The sequence below is a fragment of the Aplidium turbinatum genome, chromosome 9 (assembly GCF_918807975.1).
Source record: "Aplidium turbinatum chromosome 9, kaAplTurb1.1, whole genome shotgun sequence".
Lineage (NCBI taxonomy): Eukaryota > Metazoa > Chordata > Ascidiacea > Aplousobranchia > Polyclinidae > Aplidium > Aplidium turbinatum.
Window position 1 is genome coordinate 12,856,193 of NC_137480.1, and position 17,456 is coordinate 12,873,648.

Sequence of the window (17,456 nt, forward strand, 5' to 3'; positions counted from 1 at the left end):
CTTGGTTGGTTGGCTTGTGGTGGTAAGTCACCCTTAGATGAAAGCGTTGCTAATGTGTGCAGAGTGCAGACGTCTTCAGAGTCGGATGTCATCTCTGGCTTTCAGCGTAAAATTGAGTCTCGTGGTATGGAAATAGCAGATCTGAATTAAGTCATTCAGGATTTGACATTGCAAAATGAAACCTGCGAATTGTCTCGCAATGACATTTTGGCTAGAGAACTTGAACCGAATATTGAATTGAAAGATGGTCGATTTGAGATACCTGTACCGTTGAACGAAGATATTGATCTACCTAACAATTTTGTGTTGGCGTCAGATAGAGCTGCTGCTTTAAGAAAGAAGGCTTTAAAACAACCTGAATTTCGTGATTTCCTTACCGACACTATGAAAGATCTTAAATCTAATGGTTATATTGAGCGTGCTGGTGAAGTAGAAAACGTAAAGGGATTTGAGTGGTATTTACCATACTTTGTGACGTCACAATTAAAAAAGTGCATTGTTTACGATGGCAAGTCTGAATTTCGTCAAAATTATGTTAATGATGTAATGTTTTCGGGTCCTGACTTGTTAAACCCTCTGGCAGATGTCTTGGCTAGATTTCGGCTTAGTAGATTTGGTTTCCTGGCCGATGTGATTAAATAATTTTTTCATATTTTGGTCACTTCAATACGCAAGCCCAGTTTTATTGAACTGCTTACGTACACGAGCAGTGCTGTTCGGATCGTGAATGAACGGCCTTTGGTACCTTTGAGCGACGACCCTAGGGATTTTACTGTCATCACCCCTGCCTCACTGTTGACCCCATATTTGGACCCATATTGTGCTGTTGGTCAACCACATGATTGTGACCAACTAAGAAGGGATTATCGGTTCAATTTGGCACTTTCTCAGGAGTTTTAGAGTAAATGGATCGATTTTTACTTGCCAGGGCTTCAGGGCCGAAAAAAATGATTAAAAATGGCCGAGAATTTGGAGCCTGGTCAACTTGTAGTGGTGGGTTCTCTCCAAGACATTGGTAAACGTGGGAAGTATCAACTTGGGACGGTGCATGAGGTAGTCCCACAAATTAGGAAAGGGAAGCCTGTGGTTCGGAGAGCTAAAGTTGCCGTTTGCAACTATGATGACAGTACAGGGGAAGTGAAAGTAGACTACGTATTGAGGGATATTTCGTGCCTCGCCCCCGTAAAGAACACCTAAGAGTTAGCGTTTGAGCCTGGTTTTGTCTGCGGTGGCCGACACTTGTCTGAGCCTAGAACAGTCGGTTATTATCGCAACCATTGTATATAGCGTCATTTTAGCGTGTACCTATGGTACCAATTTCATGTATCGTCGTGTACTATTCTTATTTTTGTTCATTCTTTGCATGCCCTTTGTATTTGCGTATTAACCTAACCGTGAGTGATTCAAAGAATTTGTGCATCGTGTGTTTTTATTTATTGGCTCACGATTGTCCTTAAATTCTGTTTTAGTTATGCCATGTTTGACTGTCATAACTAGGGGCCGCTATGTTACAAACAATCTCTGTACAAATCAAACGTCACATAAAACCGTGGTCTACTGAACCTGACGTTTTACGTCATGGACTTGCTAGAAATAAGCAAAGATTGCATCACCTTTGTCACACCTGTTGAAACATTACATCATCGTTAAATCTTGAATTACGAGATATGGTGTAAGCCAAATTGAATAGGTGCTTGAATAGCTTCATAATGCTTATCATTATTACATCACAGAAGATGGTTACGTGCGTTTGGAATATTGCAATCTATTCTCGTCATTTTAAAATTGTTGCTTGAAAAGTTGGTCGCATATTAAAACGGTTTTGCTTGTGCTTACCAAACTAGACGAAATTTCCGTCTTTATTTGAGTAATTTGTATTGTAGTGACAAGTTTAGTGGATACTGTGTTACCCCCATTCTTCGACAGCTTTGGGGCTGTTTTTTGCAGAAATACAATTTTTGAATAGACGGTTTCAGAAGAGTGTTTCTTTCGGTCATTGCATACAGACGAACGGATCCGGGAAATTTATGTTACAATTTTCCCACGAAGAGATTATGGTTTACTGCTGTGACCACCAGTCCAGATGCCATTGTAGCGACGTCCACGATCTGAGGATATCTAAAACAGAGTGATGCGAAGGTTCGCAGCAATTGCCTTTTTCTCACGACACTAGAAGGGTAGTGGTACATAGCGCGTTAAAAATGTCCCTCTTTTTTAATCATGAAAAACTGCATAGTGCTGCTGGTAGCCTATACACTCAGCTACAGGAGACTGTTAGCAAATGTGATGTAGGCCTAGAGCATATTTAAAAAACACTTATTTGTAAACACAGTTGAAAAGCTACCAGTAAGCTTTTTTTCTTTAACAAAGTCTTTGCAGTATGTTGCAAGGCCAGCGCTCTTTTACGAAGCCAATTTGCCGGTGGTCTTTCAGGTAGGGACGCCGGAATGATTTTTGACTGGGGGGGAAGGAATATGAAAAAGGGCACTTTTGTTGCTGAAAGGCAGATTTTTTTAAAGTTTTAAGATAAGATATAGCGATAATGCTCATCTATCAGCTAATTATCGAGTAATGATACAAGTGTCCGAAATACCTAGAATAACGGCACGGAAGGGCATCATTCTATGTTATAATGATGTAACCTACTGTGATACAGAATTTTGTGTCGTGAATATTATTATGAGGCAAAGATGAAAGATTATACCTGATAGCGAATAGCAGAAAATTTTATATTGCATAATGTGCAGTGACTTACATGACTTACATGACATAATGTGCAAGGACACCATTGCCCCCTGCCCCCTCATCTACAAAAAAATCAATCGAGGGCAGTGGGGATCTGCCCCCCTACGGCTGGTGTGAAGATTGGTAGATTGGTGATGTAGGTATGTGACATAACTTCTCCTATTTTAGAAGGAAGGTATCAACTCAGCATTAAGTGGTGAAATAAAACGAACGAATTCACAAGATTCATTACTGCGCTCTCTTTCAAAGGCAGTCAAGTATTTGAAAAATCCGTTGTGCGTTCTTTCCACTGTTTTCATCCAGAGGTCCAAGTGTCACAGACAAGCTATCGCTGTTGAAATAATTTTTACTGCTATTGGCTACACTTTTATCTTTGAAAAGGTGGGCAAAAGTGATTGGAGCTTCAAAAAGATCTAAACCTAAACTAATCTTTTTTTTCAAAATTGTAGTATTTTTGCCTAAAACCACAAGAATCCATTTTTTAATTTAACGAGTCTCCGCCTGTTGTTTTCTCGAGAGAGACAACACAATATGGGTCTACTGGTAATCGAAGACAAAATATTTGATAAGTAGCAAAAATAACGAGAAGTTTTATTTAGACTTGAAGTGGTGTGGAAATTTACAATTTTGGTAACTTGACTCAAGTAAAAAAACGTAAATAGGCCTACAGAGTTTTGCAAAAGTCAACAGAAAAGTACAGTAGCCTACTCAGGTTCTTTCTAGAAAGTTTTCGAGTGACGCTAATGACACAAGAAGTTGGAATCTTATGATGATTGTATTGGGTATTAGAGGATTGGGAATTAAAGTGCTGGAATTGGAAGATTGAGAGTTGAATGATTGTGAAATTAAATGATTTTAAATTTTAATGATTGGGGAATTGGGTTTTTAGCAGTTATGGGGTGATTAGAGATTAAGAAGATTTGAATTATTAGGGATTGAAAATTAGAGAGGTATAATCTCAAAATTCCAAAATTTTAATTATAATCTTTCAAGCCAAAGTTTATTGAAAATTTATCTTGCCAAATCCCCCAAACCCATTTCGTTTTAATTTCAAAATTCTTCAAATTTTCCATAGGCCTACCCTAAAACACTCAGATCTTCATATTTCTAATCCCACATCCCAATAAAGAACTGTTATTACACCAAGGGTCTGGTCTCTTTAAATTATATTTAACTAGCCTACCACAGGCAGTAGATTTTTAATTTAATATTGTTTTATAGCTTATAAAAATTAAATTTTGATCATAGTTTTCAATGTTGATAAAATGTGAAAATGTGAAGTAAAAATAATATAGCATACGGCAAATGCTACTGCAATTATAGTTTGTGAAATTTTACATAGTTGGTTGTCAGTTTGCCTTACCAACAGTATCTTCGTTCTGCTCCACAAGCTGAAAAAAGAATTCTTTTGGGGCAACAAGGTTATACGTTCCAGCCCAATAGTCAGCTTGCTCTGGCAAAGTTGTCAGGGGCGCATTTATTGAAATTTCAATGAATAGTCTTGCCGCGAAAGCTGATCGTATTGGAACGCTAAATATGAACACATTAGCGTAATGACGTTGCATTTGAATAAGAACCTACCTTCTGAGGATCACAATAAAGTAGAAATAGCCTGTTAAGGTTTTTAGTAAATTGTAGGCTAACTGTATTTGATGTAAATACAATAATCATAATGTATAAGTAAAATAATAAACCGAAGTTTTAATTCAATAAATGCATAGTAATTAACAATTAAAACAATAAAAAGAAAATATCCTTCGCATATAGACGACAATTTAAAATAGGTACAATTTCATTAACTTTTATCGAGCTTTCAACAAGCAACACCATTTAGTGATTACTTGACATCAAATCACTGACAAATTATATCTGGCTAAAATACTGATTTGTTGAAACACCTACACAGGGGCGGGACAGGATTTGACTAATACAATACAACCAATAACAATGACTATTAAGTCTATTAGTTTTGCCACAAAAGACGATTTCAGAATATCTCAAACTTAGGCTAAATATTTTTCACAAGCGAAGCATTATAAACTACGAATAAACTGACACCAAAATTGATAATGTCTCCCCGAAATACCAATCCCGCAAATCCCTTAAAATCTCAATTCAATCCAATCTCCCAAAATCCTTAATCTCTTGTGGTTCCATATAAGCTGTTGTTCAAACAACCGTTGTTTCTATTAACTGTAGTAGAGTAGGCCTACAGTTTTTAGCAGCAATGACAATATAATATTTGGATTTGACAACATTGCCCCCCTTTTTTTACCTTTTAGCAATTCGGCAGACGTTCATATATTGCGCAGACTAGCCTACTGTAGGCTATATGGTCAGCTCTGCCATGATTTGGCATAACCTAATATCCGCCAGTTTCAAGTTTTCTAGAATTTAGATAAACGACTTTTTGTGTTAATAGCTGTAAACTTACCAAGGTAAAACACTCGAAGTTGACTTAAAAATTGTAAGGCTGGAACGGACAACCAAACAAAATTTTTAAGAATGAAATTTGAACCAAGTTTTTGTTTGTTTAATAAAACATGGCGTATATTTGGTTTTGCCATATAACTACTAACTAGTTATAAAAAAAGTATTAGGTTTGTATGATAAAACCTAATATATACTTTCGATGTTAACTTTAACCACCTTATTGGCTTATTTAATGTTATGTTTTTGTATGATAAAGCCTAATATAAGCTAAATGTTGGCTTTGACCACACTATGTTGGCTTTGTAAGCCAAAATCAAACCTAAAGTACCGGTAAGCTTCTGGATTTCTCCCAGAACTGTGTCTCATTTCGTCACTGTAATCTGTAGATAACTTTGCTGTTATCACAGAAGCCTGCTAGGTTAAAGGCTATCGCCGATTTAAAATCACTTGCTGGTAGCCTACTTAATAACCATGCCTTCATTTAAGGCTACCGTAGCCTACTACACTGGCTACACAGCATCTGGTAGGATACGGTAGATTAGAAATGACCAAACACACTGAGTAGCGTACTCCCGGGCCTCTGCTTTAAAATCTTAATAATCGTATGCAAGTTAAGTTATTTAGCGTACCGTAAAGTCAACTAAGCCATCAGTAGCCTACACCAGTAGGCTACGAAAAATCAAACTGATCGGCGAGACGTAAATGATAGGGCATTTAATGAAAAGAAAAGCTAGTTTGTTCGGACGGACATTTTTAGGCTAGCCTACATAACTAACTTTACTTAGTGCTTAACAACATTTTAGCCCATGGCCCAATCTACTAAATCGAACGCTTTTAAATCCGCTTCATGCAACTCAAGAGATGTAAGATGTGGTGAAATTGTGCGCAAACGGTCTCGTTCTCTGTACTTTCTTTGGTCTAGGTCAGGGCTACTCAACTGGCGGACCGCGGTCCGAATCCGGACCTTCGGGGTGTTGATGGTGGACCTTGAGCTTTTGGAAAAATAAGCTCATTGCCACGTCTCAGGGATTCTTTAAACAGATTTCTACAGGGAGCAAGCAATTTTTACTTTGATTATCCTAGATGCTTGGGGGGCTTCGACTGCCAGATAGTTTAATTTTCGTGGTTGCGTGTAAAATAACTTATTCATCGGACCGCTAAAAATATTCAACTTGTCAAACTGGATCTTTGTTAAAATTAGTTGAGTAACCCTGGTCTAGGTTTATAAGTCCATGCAAATAACAAACAATTGTGCACGTCTTCGTTTTATTTCTCCATTTTTCTCAACTCTGGTAATAAGCAAAAGAAACGACCGTTCTGTAACTAAACCAAACTAAAACCGTGTGTATTTTTCTCCACGTAGTCAAAAAAATGAATCGTGTGACTTACAAAAAATGTGAGATCATCTGAAGGCAAGCGTGAGACTAATTTAGTTTCTCGCGCGAGCTTGTGGTGATCGAAGCCAAACGTCACACCAGCCCACCCTCAGATGAACCATATAAATATCCAAACAAAAATGGTGAATCGACGAAAGATGAATGATGTACAAAATAATGCAATAAATAAGAAAGCGACAATAACATAACAACTGAAGATCACCTAAACTTTGTTCAAACTTGCGTTGTATAAGGCATAACATGACTCCGTAAGATTTCTGTTAAGAAACCTCTAAAATTCATCGGACAGCAATTTGCTATAAAATTAACAAACCTAGCAGCTCATAGTATCAGGTGTGCGGGAAGCACTGAAATGTATCACGATATCAAACGTAACGTAATTATGCTACGTCAGCTATAGTAATATCAGCAAAATAATCTAAACAACTATGATCTACAGATAATAGCATAAGAATACTATATACCTTATATCAGAAATAAGAAGGTGATATGTATTGAAGTGTTCTGCGGGTGCTGTGTGTAAATGTTGTTAAATATTTATCCTCAAGTATTTGCTCTTAATTCCATCAAACCTCTCGCACGTGTCTACGGGTCCCTCAGATGTTTTTATTTGTCAGCGCAGATCTCATCGGCCACAAATCCATTCTTTATCGATGTGCCACAGCGATCTGGAATTATTAATAAATCTGACTGGTGTGACGCCGCCAGGATTGCTATTCAATCCTGCCAGTATATGAAGTGTAGAAAGGAAACCTGTGCGGGGTAGAGGAAAGCGTTTCAAATATCTATGAAGTATAATTCACAGTATTTACTTATGTATGCTAACAAAAACACCCTGAATGATATGTAGATTGTAGAAGCGATACTAACGAATTTATCAACAAAACTGCACTCAAGATAAAAAAATACCCACTTGCATCCGCGATTTTAGTTCGAGATTTTTCGTTTACAAACTACAGTACAATAAATATTTCAGTTTATATGTTTTCTTCTCCTTTGTAAGTCCTGAATTGTCCTAGTTCTCTTCTCCTTTGTAAGTCCTTCCTTCTTCTTTCTTCTTAAAACGAATTAGCTGGAAAATCGTCTTTTTTCTAGAACTTTTGTTTGAAATTGTTTGTCAATCTTCCTCTGCTTCGTTGAAGTATTTAAAGTTGTTCAATATAGTTTCTATAACGTTAAAAAATCGTGATCACGTTGGTTCACCAATGTGCGCGCTGTCTCGTTCCAGTCCTATCTTTGGTCTAGGTTTACAACTCCATGCAAATAATAAGAAACAATTGTGCACGTCTTCGTTTTATTTCTCCATTTTTCTCAACTCTGGTGATAAGCAAAAGAAACGACCGTTCTGTAACTAAACCAAACTAAAACTAGGTGAATTTTTCTCCACGTAGTCAAAACATTGAATCGTATGACTTACAAGAAATGTGAGATCATCTGAAGGCAAGCGCGAGATTAAATTAGTTTCTCCCACGAGCTTGTGGTGATCGAAGCCAAACGTCACAAAGTAGCCTACTGCAATGCTGCTGAAATTTTGCCTGTCACGTGACGATATCCTGTTACGTGATTGGAGTAGATGAATATGTTAGGTTTCAGAAAATTATTTTTGAACAGATTAGAATATGTTAGGTTTTACAGACCAATTATCTCGAAAACCATACTACCTTGGGGCACAAATTTTTGTCAGGAGATGCATGAAGTCTTTAAACGTAGAAAAATGCAAAAAAAGTCATTTTTGGCAAAATGGCGGATATTAGGTTTACCAAAATCACGGCAGAGCTGAACTTATTTTGATTTTGACTAAAAATATGCGAATTAAAATCGTGGAATTTAGGCACAACAACAGAAATAAGGCATTGTTACTGGCAGTAGCGCACCCAGAAAAAAAATTAGGGGGGGCTAATTCAGAAATGTCGGCCGAGTGATTTCCAACAATAGTGACTGTAGGCCAATGCCTATCCCTTTGATAAATATTTAAAGGCATTCACGGCCCACAACCCATCGGTTGCCGATACATCAGGATTCGTTCTCTCAATCAGATTAGAAGTTGGCCTAGTGAGCCCCATGCTATTAGCACCATCAGGGCTCTCTTCCCTACGTCCACTCTCGCAATCTTCTATAGATTTCGACTTTTTCGTCATGTATGACAAAAGAGAATTAGCTTTTCGTTTGCCAACACAAATAAGTGCGAAAACAACAACTAGCACGAAAACAGTTTAAAACAAAACACTAATTTTGTAAACAGTAAATTTAATGTGGACATTTTTCCTACTTACAAAACATTCAAAATTAATTCGTATTTTCAATTAAAGTCCCAGACGCCTTTGCCTCTCTGCTCAAATGTCGTATACAGTTTTACATGTCCGTGTGATTCGGCATTGACGTACATTGGTATGTCCACCAGACATTTGACCACGAGAGTACGGGAGCATCTGAACTTTAGGGAGTTAAAGAAAGGTGCCATCAAAGACCATATCACGGAGTGTTCGTTTTGCACAGATCGAAAGTTCTCTGCTGACTTATTTAAAATTTTACGCAAAGGCAAATCCCAATTTGACACTAAAATTCAGGAAGCACTGTTAACGATACAACCCAAATTTAAACAAACAATTAGCCTATTTTCTGGAGACGCGTCCATTCTCCTCAACATTTATTTGATGTATCACGTTCCCTGTGGTGCAAATTTTTGTAGTCATTTATGTAGTTGCCTTTACCTAATGTAAATTTACCTTCAAGAAGTTGAAATTTATTGTATTTTTTTAATTATTTTCATATTCCTGATGAGGACTTAAAGTTAAGCCGAAAACGTTCGACTGTTAAAATTATTTGTAAAATATATTGTTATAATGCTCAGCCCCAGTAGCTTATTTAGGGTGCGGGATTAAGGGGGATGGCCCCCTAATGATCAAGTAACAAAATTTTAAAAATACAAATTTTGCAAAAAAAAAAGTTCTAGCGCGAGACATAATTGCCTGGATGATTCATCCTAGCGCGGAGGGGGGGGAGGGGGTATGTTTGCCAAGCGCAGCCATCGCATTAAACTGTAAATTGTCATTGCGAATCACCGACAATATTTAAAGAGGCCGGAAGGACTAACTTATTGTTTATGTTCTGAAGTGTTTGATATCTTTTGTTGGTTCATTGATAAGAACAATAAGTTACTTCTGCGGATTCGCTCTTGATTTTGGACCACTCCACCCCTATCTGACAGTATTTTGACGGTTTCAGCTAACCTCTTACCCCCCGTTCTGACGCATCATACGACATTTTGTTAGCCTATACCCCCCCTATTTAAAGGGTCAAACATTACTAATTTTAACCCAAGTAGAAAAAATTTGAATCAATTAACAGCCATTTTCACCAAATTGAGCTTTCTGGGTATTACCTTTGAGACTACCCCGTGTGTACCACCCCCAGATCCGATTGGCCTCCAGCCGCCGAGTCAACGGCTACGCGGCTGACTGACACAATGTCTTCCCCCTCCCCCCCTCTAACAACCTTTCTAAATACGCCACTGCTTCAGCCCTGCTGTATTGTTGTGTCTTATTCATATCTAACCTGTAAGCAAAAGGTATAAATAGGGAACATACAAAAACTTCATTTTTGCGGCGGGCTTGGGGTTGGGCTTGAGCCCTCTTAGCCCCGTGCTGGGTGCGCTACAGGTTATTGGTTGTATTACAAGTGAGTTAGTTAGGTAGCTTTACAGCAAAACAAAAACATTTCGCTGTTGGACGTGCAACAGCTAGCCCACTATGTAGTCGCTTTGTTCTCTGCAGCATTAGCTTACACCCCATCTTATTGATTCTTTTGTGGTAGCCTACATCACATCATCCCGTTCGTAAATTTCTATGAAAGCTGGCAATAGCTTAAAATATTAATCCTCACTTCGAGTAAGTAGGCTAAAAAAAGTAAATAACTGTAGGTACGTACGAAAAATCTCTGGTACTTCCCAAATCGAAATACTCCTTTAATTCATCAGGAATGGTTGCTCTTAATATAATTGCGTTGGCCAAGGCACTTGTTTGTAACGCAGTGTAAATTCTGTTGGTTATCTAAAAAGGATACTGAATGCAACAAAAAACTAAAACTTAAGTAATGGAAGACTAACACTTTGTTTTCCATACCAACTTAATTGCTACAAATGTAGGCCTAAAGGCAGTTTCGCTCAGAAAAATTTTATGTAGAATTTTCAGCTAAACCAACCACAGCATTATATGGATGACTCATAGCATAAAGTTACAATATTTGATGATGCACATTGCACAATCCCTGACAAAATTTTCTCGGTTGCCTTGACGAATTTTTGCGTGCCAAAAACGTTTATTATGGTATAAATTTACGACACTTCCAAACATATTGCCAGTGCCACCATCGCTTTTTGTTAAAGGAGGAAAAACAAGAAACAGCATAAAAACAGCAAGAATCGTAGTATTTTACTACACCAAACACCAGTTTTCAGCAAAGTATTTACAGATGTTTTTCTCCAAAAATGCTTTTCATGACTTTCACGGGTATAAACCAATCAATGCTTGTTTGGTAAATTTGTTGCAAAGTTTATAAAGTTTACAACAGGGGTGTGCAACCTTTATTACAGGAGGGCCAGATATGAATAACTGGGTGAAACCGCGGGCCGCACGTTTATGTAACATATGATTTCTAGTAGTGGCAGGCACAAAAGAGTAGGTTTTTTGTTATTCATATTATTCTTATATTAGGGGTTATCTCCTTCCAGAAATAATAAGTTTGGACGCATAAATTTGTGAAGAAAACTGCTATTCAAATTTATTGTCACACCGTCTTTAAACGAGCTCAGTGAGAAGTTTGCAGCTGGCTTCTTTTCCCGACGGCTTTTTCCAAATTTACTTTAATGGAAGTCGTCGCAATTCGAAATCCATTTTCCGAGTGTTCGTCTATCACTCTATCAGAACCGATCAATAGGGACATTTCATGACGCCCGTTTTAGAAAAAAAATGTTCGCACAAATACTGTATACATCTTGTAATAGTTTAGCTTAATTTGCACCAGTAGAACATCTCATATCATTTAATTTAATACCTGGTGAACAGCCTCATTCAATTTTCGCACAAATACGTTAAGCCAAAAAGTGCCATTTTTGAAGCCGTGGATTTTTCAAATGTGGAAAGTCATCTTAGTTGAAATGTTTTCGATAAAAATCGCCAAGACTCATTTCTAAATACTTTGCTTTCAAATCCGTTTTCTCTTGAAGATCAATCAGTTCAAGTTATATCTTCTGGTGCTTTGTTAATGTCTGTGTTGAATGGCGAAGCGAATATACCAAACAAATGTTCATGAGATTTGAAGTCCTTGAAACGAGCCAAAAATTCATACAACAATTTTTCAAGTTGGTCAGCAAATTCAGTTTTCTTCTCAGGATGCATTCCATAGTCTCTTAAAGTTGGAAAGTGGAAAAGATTTCCTGTCTGTACGTGAGCTTTCCAAAGTCGTACTTTGTTCACAATGCCTTTTATGTGACCATACATTTTTACGTTCCAAATAATTAAATACAATGGATTAGCGGTGGCCGGTGGGAGACTTCTAAAATGGTTAACAGAAGGTGCGAAATCTACAATAATCCACTCCACAATGAAATGTTCACACGTACCAGACTAAACTAAATTATAAACACGTTTCGCGGGGCGCACACAATTCAAAATTGGCACATCTTCGCGGCCACATAATTTTTCTTCGCGGGCGCATTTGGCCCACGGGCCGCACGTTGCATACTCCTGGTTTACAAGATTCAAACCAACCAACTAACTTTAATTTATCAACTCTTCACTGCAACAGTATTTGGCAATAGCCTAGAAGCTGTTCAAAGTAATTATGTTACAGCCCGAAAAAGACAAATTTAACATATAAGCTTCTGCTGCTAAAGCCATCCATTTATCTTATCTAAGAGTAACACTAAAGTACAAACCAAGCTTGTGTTCCGATGCCTTTAAAATTTGTTAATTCTTTTCAAGTAGTTTGTGAAGAGCTAAGTAGCCTAAGTTTATAAGTACTATTACATAATATTCTTTATCCTTACAATGGGGTAGCCTACAGAGTTTATACGCTCCTCCCGGATAGTTCAGTTGTTTAGCGCGTGACTTCTGGAACGAAGAAGCTTCAAGATCAAGCGGCGCTGGTTCGATTCTCGGGGTGTGCGCTTGAGCAGCGCACGTTACGGACTGCTCTCCATTCAGCGGCAACTAATGGATAGAATAATTCCTCGGTAGCAACACTTTAACAATCGGAAGCTTTACTCTGTCAATCTCGGAGACCGGGCCTGCATCAGTGATTCAAAGCCTCTACAGTCTACATGTCTGCAAGTATGCGAAATTGCCAGGATTAAGCTCTGCAAGAAGCTTTCCCAGTCCGAGGATAAAGATTCAATCAACCAACTTATGTTTCTTTGATGATAGCAAAATAGGCCGTTAGTGGTTTATCGGTGTAGTCGTATTGTCCGAAAAAAACATTGGCAAATTCAGACGATAAATGGGTAGACCCAATGGAGAAACCCTCTATTGCCAGTATAAATGGATAGGTCCTCGGCATTTTTTTACAAAATCTTGCAATTCTAAAAACCAGCCAAATTTGAATTTTTTACAGCAACAAACTTTTTCTTATGCCTGCTAGTTTGACGAACAGTTTTCACTTACGATTGGCCATGCAAGTAAGGTCTATTGTTATGAATTCATAAAAGTAGGGGGATCGCCAATTACCAGACAAGTGAAGGATATATTATACAAAAGTTTTGCCAGATGTTTTTCCGACTGTTTAAAGAAATTATTATTTTACACCAGCGGTAACCAAACTTGCCCGTAAACGGCCATTAAAATAAATTTAAAGCAATTTTATTGTTTACTTATCAACTTATCATAAATTTTGCAAATTTAACTTCTCCCGCGCATAAAAAATATTAAGGTAACTGAAAAATAATCACCAGCTTTAACCCTTAAAGCATGAAGCTTTATATTTCTGTGGAATATTGTAAGGTTCTCAAGTTTTTTTGTTTTGTTTTTGAATGCTTAGTAATATATTTTGTACCTACTGCACTGAGGAGACCGGAAGGTTGAAATGGTGTGCACTGTCTGCAGTTATGGACGCTCTTGGCTTACGCCGATTGAGCACTTTGCTGGAGGCACCTTGCTATGCATTGCGCAAAGCTCACTGCTTGCAGTTTGAGCACTTTGGCAAGGTTGGCAGTAGTACCATTTTTGGTGCTTACGTACCACAAATAGGAAAATGTCACATGGAGGTATATGGCACTACCAGTGTACCTAGACTGGTTTAACAGGTAATGAATTTCAATATTTTAGACTATCACACACTACCCTCTTCCGATACGCTGCTCTTTCCCGCTCGGATCAACCTCGCGTTGCTTTTAACTCATCGATAAACATGATTTCCTGATCAACTCGATGCAACCTCCAAAGTTTCATCCCACTATTCTATATTTTTCCTGGTAACGTAGCCTAGTCATATCTACGCTTCGATCGCTAGTCCCCCCGACCCATCTGGGCGAACCTGCCTCAACGTCTGGCCAGTGCACATCCGTGCTCGTTGGTTCAACGTCAACACTTTTTCGGTAGGTAAAGCATACAATATATTCCCACTTACCATCTTTTTTTTTACACCAATTAATTGAGCCTTTGCTCCAGATTTTATATAATTTTCGTCTCCCACGAGTATTCAAATCGTCCTTGTAGCTAAGCATCTCTTCCTCGTGGGAGACCCCAAAGTTTATCCGGTCTGCCTACGGGCAGACCGGGTATAGGAGTTAAACGTACCTGTGTTACGGTCACGTGATGGAGACGTGGGCGCTGCCTGGCTTTATAAAACTTCTGTCGCCCGGCCCGTCGTGAGCTGACCTTTTTGCGTTTGCAGAAAGCAAAGCCCGTCTCCCTGGCCCGTTCCGCCATTCTAACTTTTGCGGACGAGTCGCACAAAATTCTCGATCCACACTTTCCTTCCACAGGTACCTAGACTCCCCAGCCTGGCCCCCGCGACCTAAGCTGGTGGACTTCCCTTCCGGGTGCATCGCCACCCCATAATCACGCCGCTCCCCGCCTCCACGGGGCGTGGCAGGCCGGTTCTTTAAAGTCTCTAACCTGGCTATGTTTATTGTGTTCTTCTCGCCGTGTCAATTATTTTGTACTCGTGCGTCGTTGATCGAAATAAAACAGTTCATCATCACTGTTTTATTTTGGTCAACAACGCACGAGTACAAAATAATTGACACGGCGAGAAGAACACAATAAACATAGCCAGGTCAGAGACTTTAACTTCAACCATCACTATATCTCTATGTATTAATCAATCAATTGTTTCGAATGATCTTACGCTGCCTTCGCCTCGTAACGCTGTTCTTGCCCGCTCGGATCAACCTCGCTCTGCTTTCAACGCATTGATCAACACGATCCCCTGATTAACTCGATGCAGCCTCAAAATTTCCACCTCAATTTTCTACTTTTCCCTGGTAATGTAGCCTATCAGTGTCTCTGGTTTCGATCGCTAGCCTCCCCGACCCAGCTGGGCGAACCTGCCTCAACGCCTGGCCAGTGCACATCCGTGCTCGCCGAATCAAAGCTTACTCTTCTCCAGTGAGTAACTGAGTATGTATTACATTCCCGCCTATATTTTTTGTTTCTATTGATTAATCGATCCTCTGCTCCACATTTTTATTTGAAATTCGTCTGCCACGCGAGCCAAATTATCCTTAAATAGTTGACTCTCTTCCTCGTGGTAGACCCCAATTTTATCAGCTCTGCCTACTGGCAGACCGGATATAAGAGTCAAGTACCTGCACCGAGGTCGCGTGAAGGAGACGTGGGCGCCGCCCGGCGGTCAATTAGTGCCGGTTCCAGCGTCCACACGCGACGGGTCGCCCGGCCCGTCGCAGACCATCTTTCTGGGCAATGCAGAAAGAGCCTGTCTCCCTGGCCCGCTCGGCCATTCTAAATTTGCGGACGGGTCATGTAACGTTTTCGATCCACACTGTCCCTCCACAGGTACCTCGACTCCCCAGCCTGGCCCCCGCGACCTAAGCTGGTGGACTTACCCCTCCGGGTGCATCGTCACCCCTAAATCACGCCGCTCCCGCCGCCGCGGGGTGTGGCAGGCCGGTTTTCGAAAAGTCTTCGACCTGGTTATGTTTGTTTGTGCTCTCTTGCCGTGTCAATCCTTTGCACCCGTGCGCTGTTGATGCGAATAAAACAGTTTAACACCGGTGTGCACTGTCTGCAGTTATTTTTTAAGCCTGTACGTTTTATTCAAATTTAAGTTTTTTTTACATAAAATTACCTTCTTGTTGCAAATTAATACTACTATTAATTGCTTTAACTCAATCTTGTGCAACTTTAATCTTCAGATTAGATTTGAGCGACCACTATTTTAAAAATGACAAAAAAATATTTTTTCTAAAAATTTCAAAAAATCTCTGGCTTCACTTTTCCAGCATCTTGTCGGATATCGTAGTCTAATTGGTTATTCCGTTATTTTATCAATTCATGTCTGTTATATTGCGAAATAAAACAATGTTTATTATTAACATGGTTAAACGCAAAACTTTAATTTTTTCACCACTGGGCGTAACCCTGGTAAAGCCGAAAACGCTATAGCCTGCAGATCCAATTAACTTCTCTGGCACAAAAACAATGTAGCCTTAGCTGCAGTATCTAGGCTATCGTATATGCTATCAGTATACCATTTTGTTTAAACGCCAAATTGTCTTTCACCTGCCAAATTCCACCACCAGGAGCACCGTTTGTATTGTCCCCATAATTGCTTTCAACCAAAGCAATTCTTTTCAAAATTCCATAGTCATTAGTGAAGAGGCCTGGGATCATTGTCAATCGTTGTATTGTAGCATCGACTACAGCTTCAGATTTTGCCCCGCTTACTATTGTTAAATCCACACTGTAATAAAGCAGGAATTTTTAAACTAAACCAAAAAATTGTGTTTTCATACAATTCCTAGAAAATTACCATTTTTAGATTGTTTAGCTTTTCTATGGTTATCCTTGTTATGCAGCTATATTTTTGAAACTGATAAAAAGTCTTAACAAATTTCACGAGGGGTTTAATAGTTTCCTAGGCTTATTGGGTTTGATCTGAAAGTTCACATGTTAAAAAAAACTGAAAGGTTTTAGATCGAACAAACATTTCTAAATCGCAACATTAAAGAAGTCTTTTGATTTTCAACTCCTTTTATAGTGACTTTAAATGTAAGGACATAAGGTTCAAGCTGAGGCTATTGGAAACAAAGAAGCTTTCATTTCTTTTTGTTTGTAATTATGTTTCTCATTAAAGAATTTAGTTTTGAAATAAAAGAAACTTTGTTAGCTAGCCAACTCACAACGACAGAAAAACACATATAGGCCACTAACGATCGGAAAACATTGATATTTCGAAGATTCTTGGAAACAAAAAAATGCGCATTTGTATTGATTTTGTCTGAACTATTTTCGTGTTTATTTTTTTTAAATTTCAAACTGTTTTTGTAAAAGGCTAAGTTGCATTTGTTTCGTTTTATTGTGGCCACAAAAGATGGTTTCGATAATGCTGCAAAGGCTCATAATTTTGAGCGTTTTATAGTCGAAGATAAGTTTGGCACATTCAAAAATAAATCAAAACGGAACAATAAAACAACTTTGTTGACATAGCTATACCTTTGTCCAGAGACTGATATCCAGAAAATAGCTGAAAAGCAAAGAATGAAGAATTTTTCCGCCATTGTTCAAAATTTTGCAAACGATGATTATGAGTACCGTATTTCTTAAAAAAAAAACATAACAAAACTATCAACAAATAACATCTTTACTACAGCTTGTATTTCATCAGGGTAAGACATTAGGGGAAGGTGGGGCAAGATGGGACGTG

The 17,456-nt window shown here is 38.6% G+C and overlaps 1 protein-coding gene across 1 annotated transcript in view; it reads right to left on the minus strand.

The window, feature by feature from the left end:
• LOC145777469 (uncharacterized) overlaps positions 1-17,332 on the minus strand; it is a 46,923-nt gene extending 29,591 nt beyond the window's left edge. The window contains exons 1-4 of the mRNA XM_082588844.1: positions 17,246-17,332; positions 16,313-16,493; positions 10,503-10,624; positions 4,109-4,275 (exon numbers count right to left, since the gene is read on the minus strand). Of these exons, the coding sequence (XP_082444970.1) occupies positions 4,109-4,275; positions 10,503-10,624; positions 16,313-16,493; positions 17,246-17,310 (535 nt within the window). The 5' untranslated portion in view covers positions 17,311-17,332. The remainder of the gene's footprint in view (positions 1-4,108; positions 4,276-10,502; positions 10,625-16,312; positions 16,494-17,245) is intronic.
• Positions 17,333-17,456: the final 124 nt, after the last annotated feature.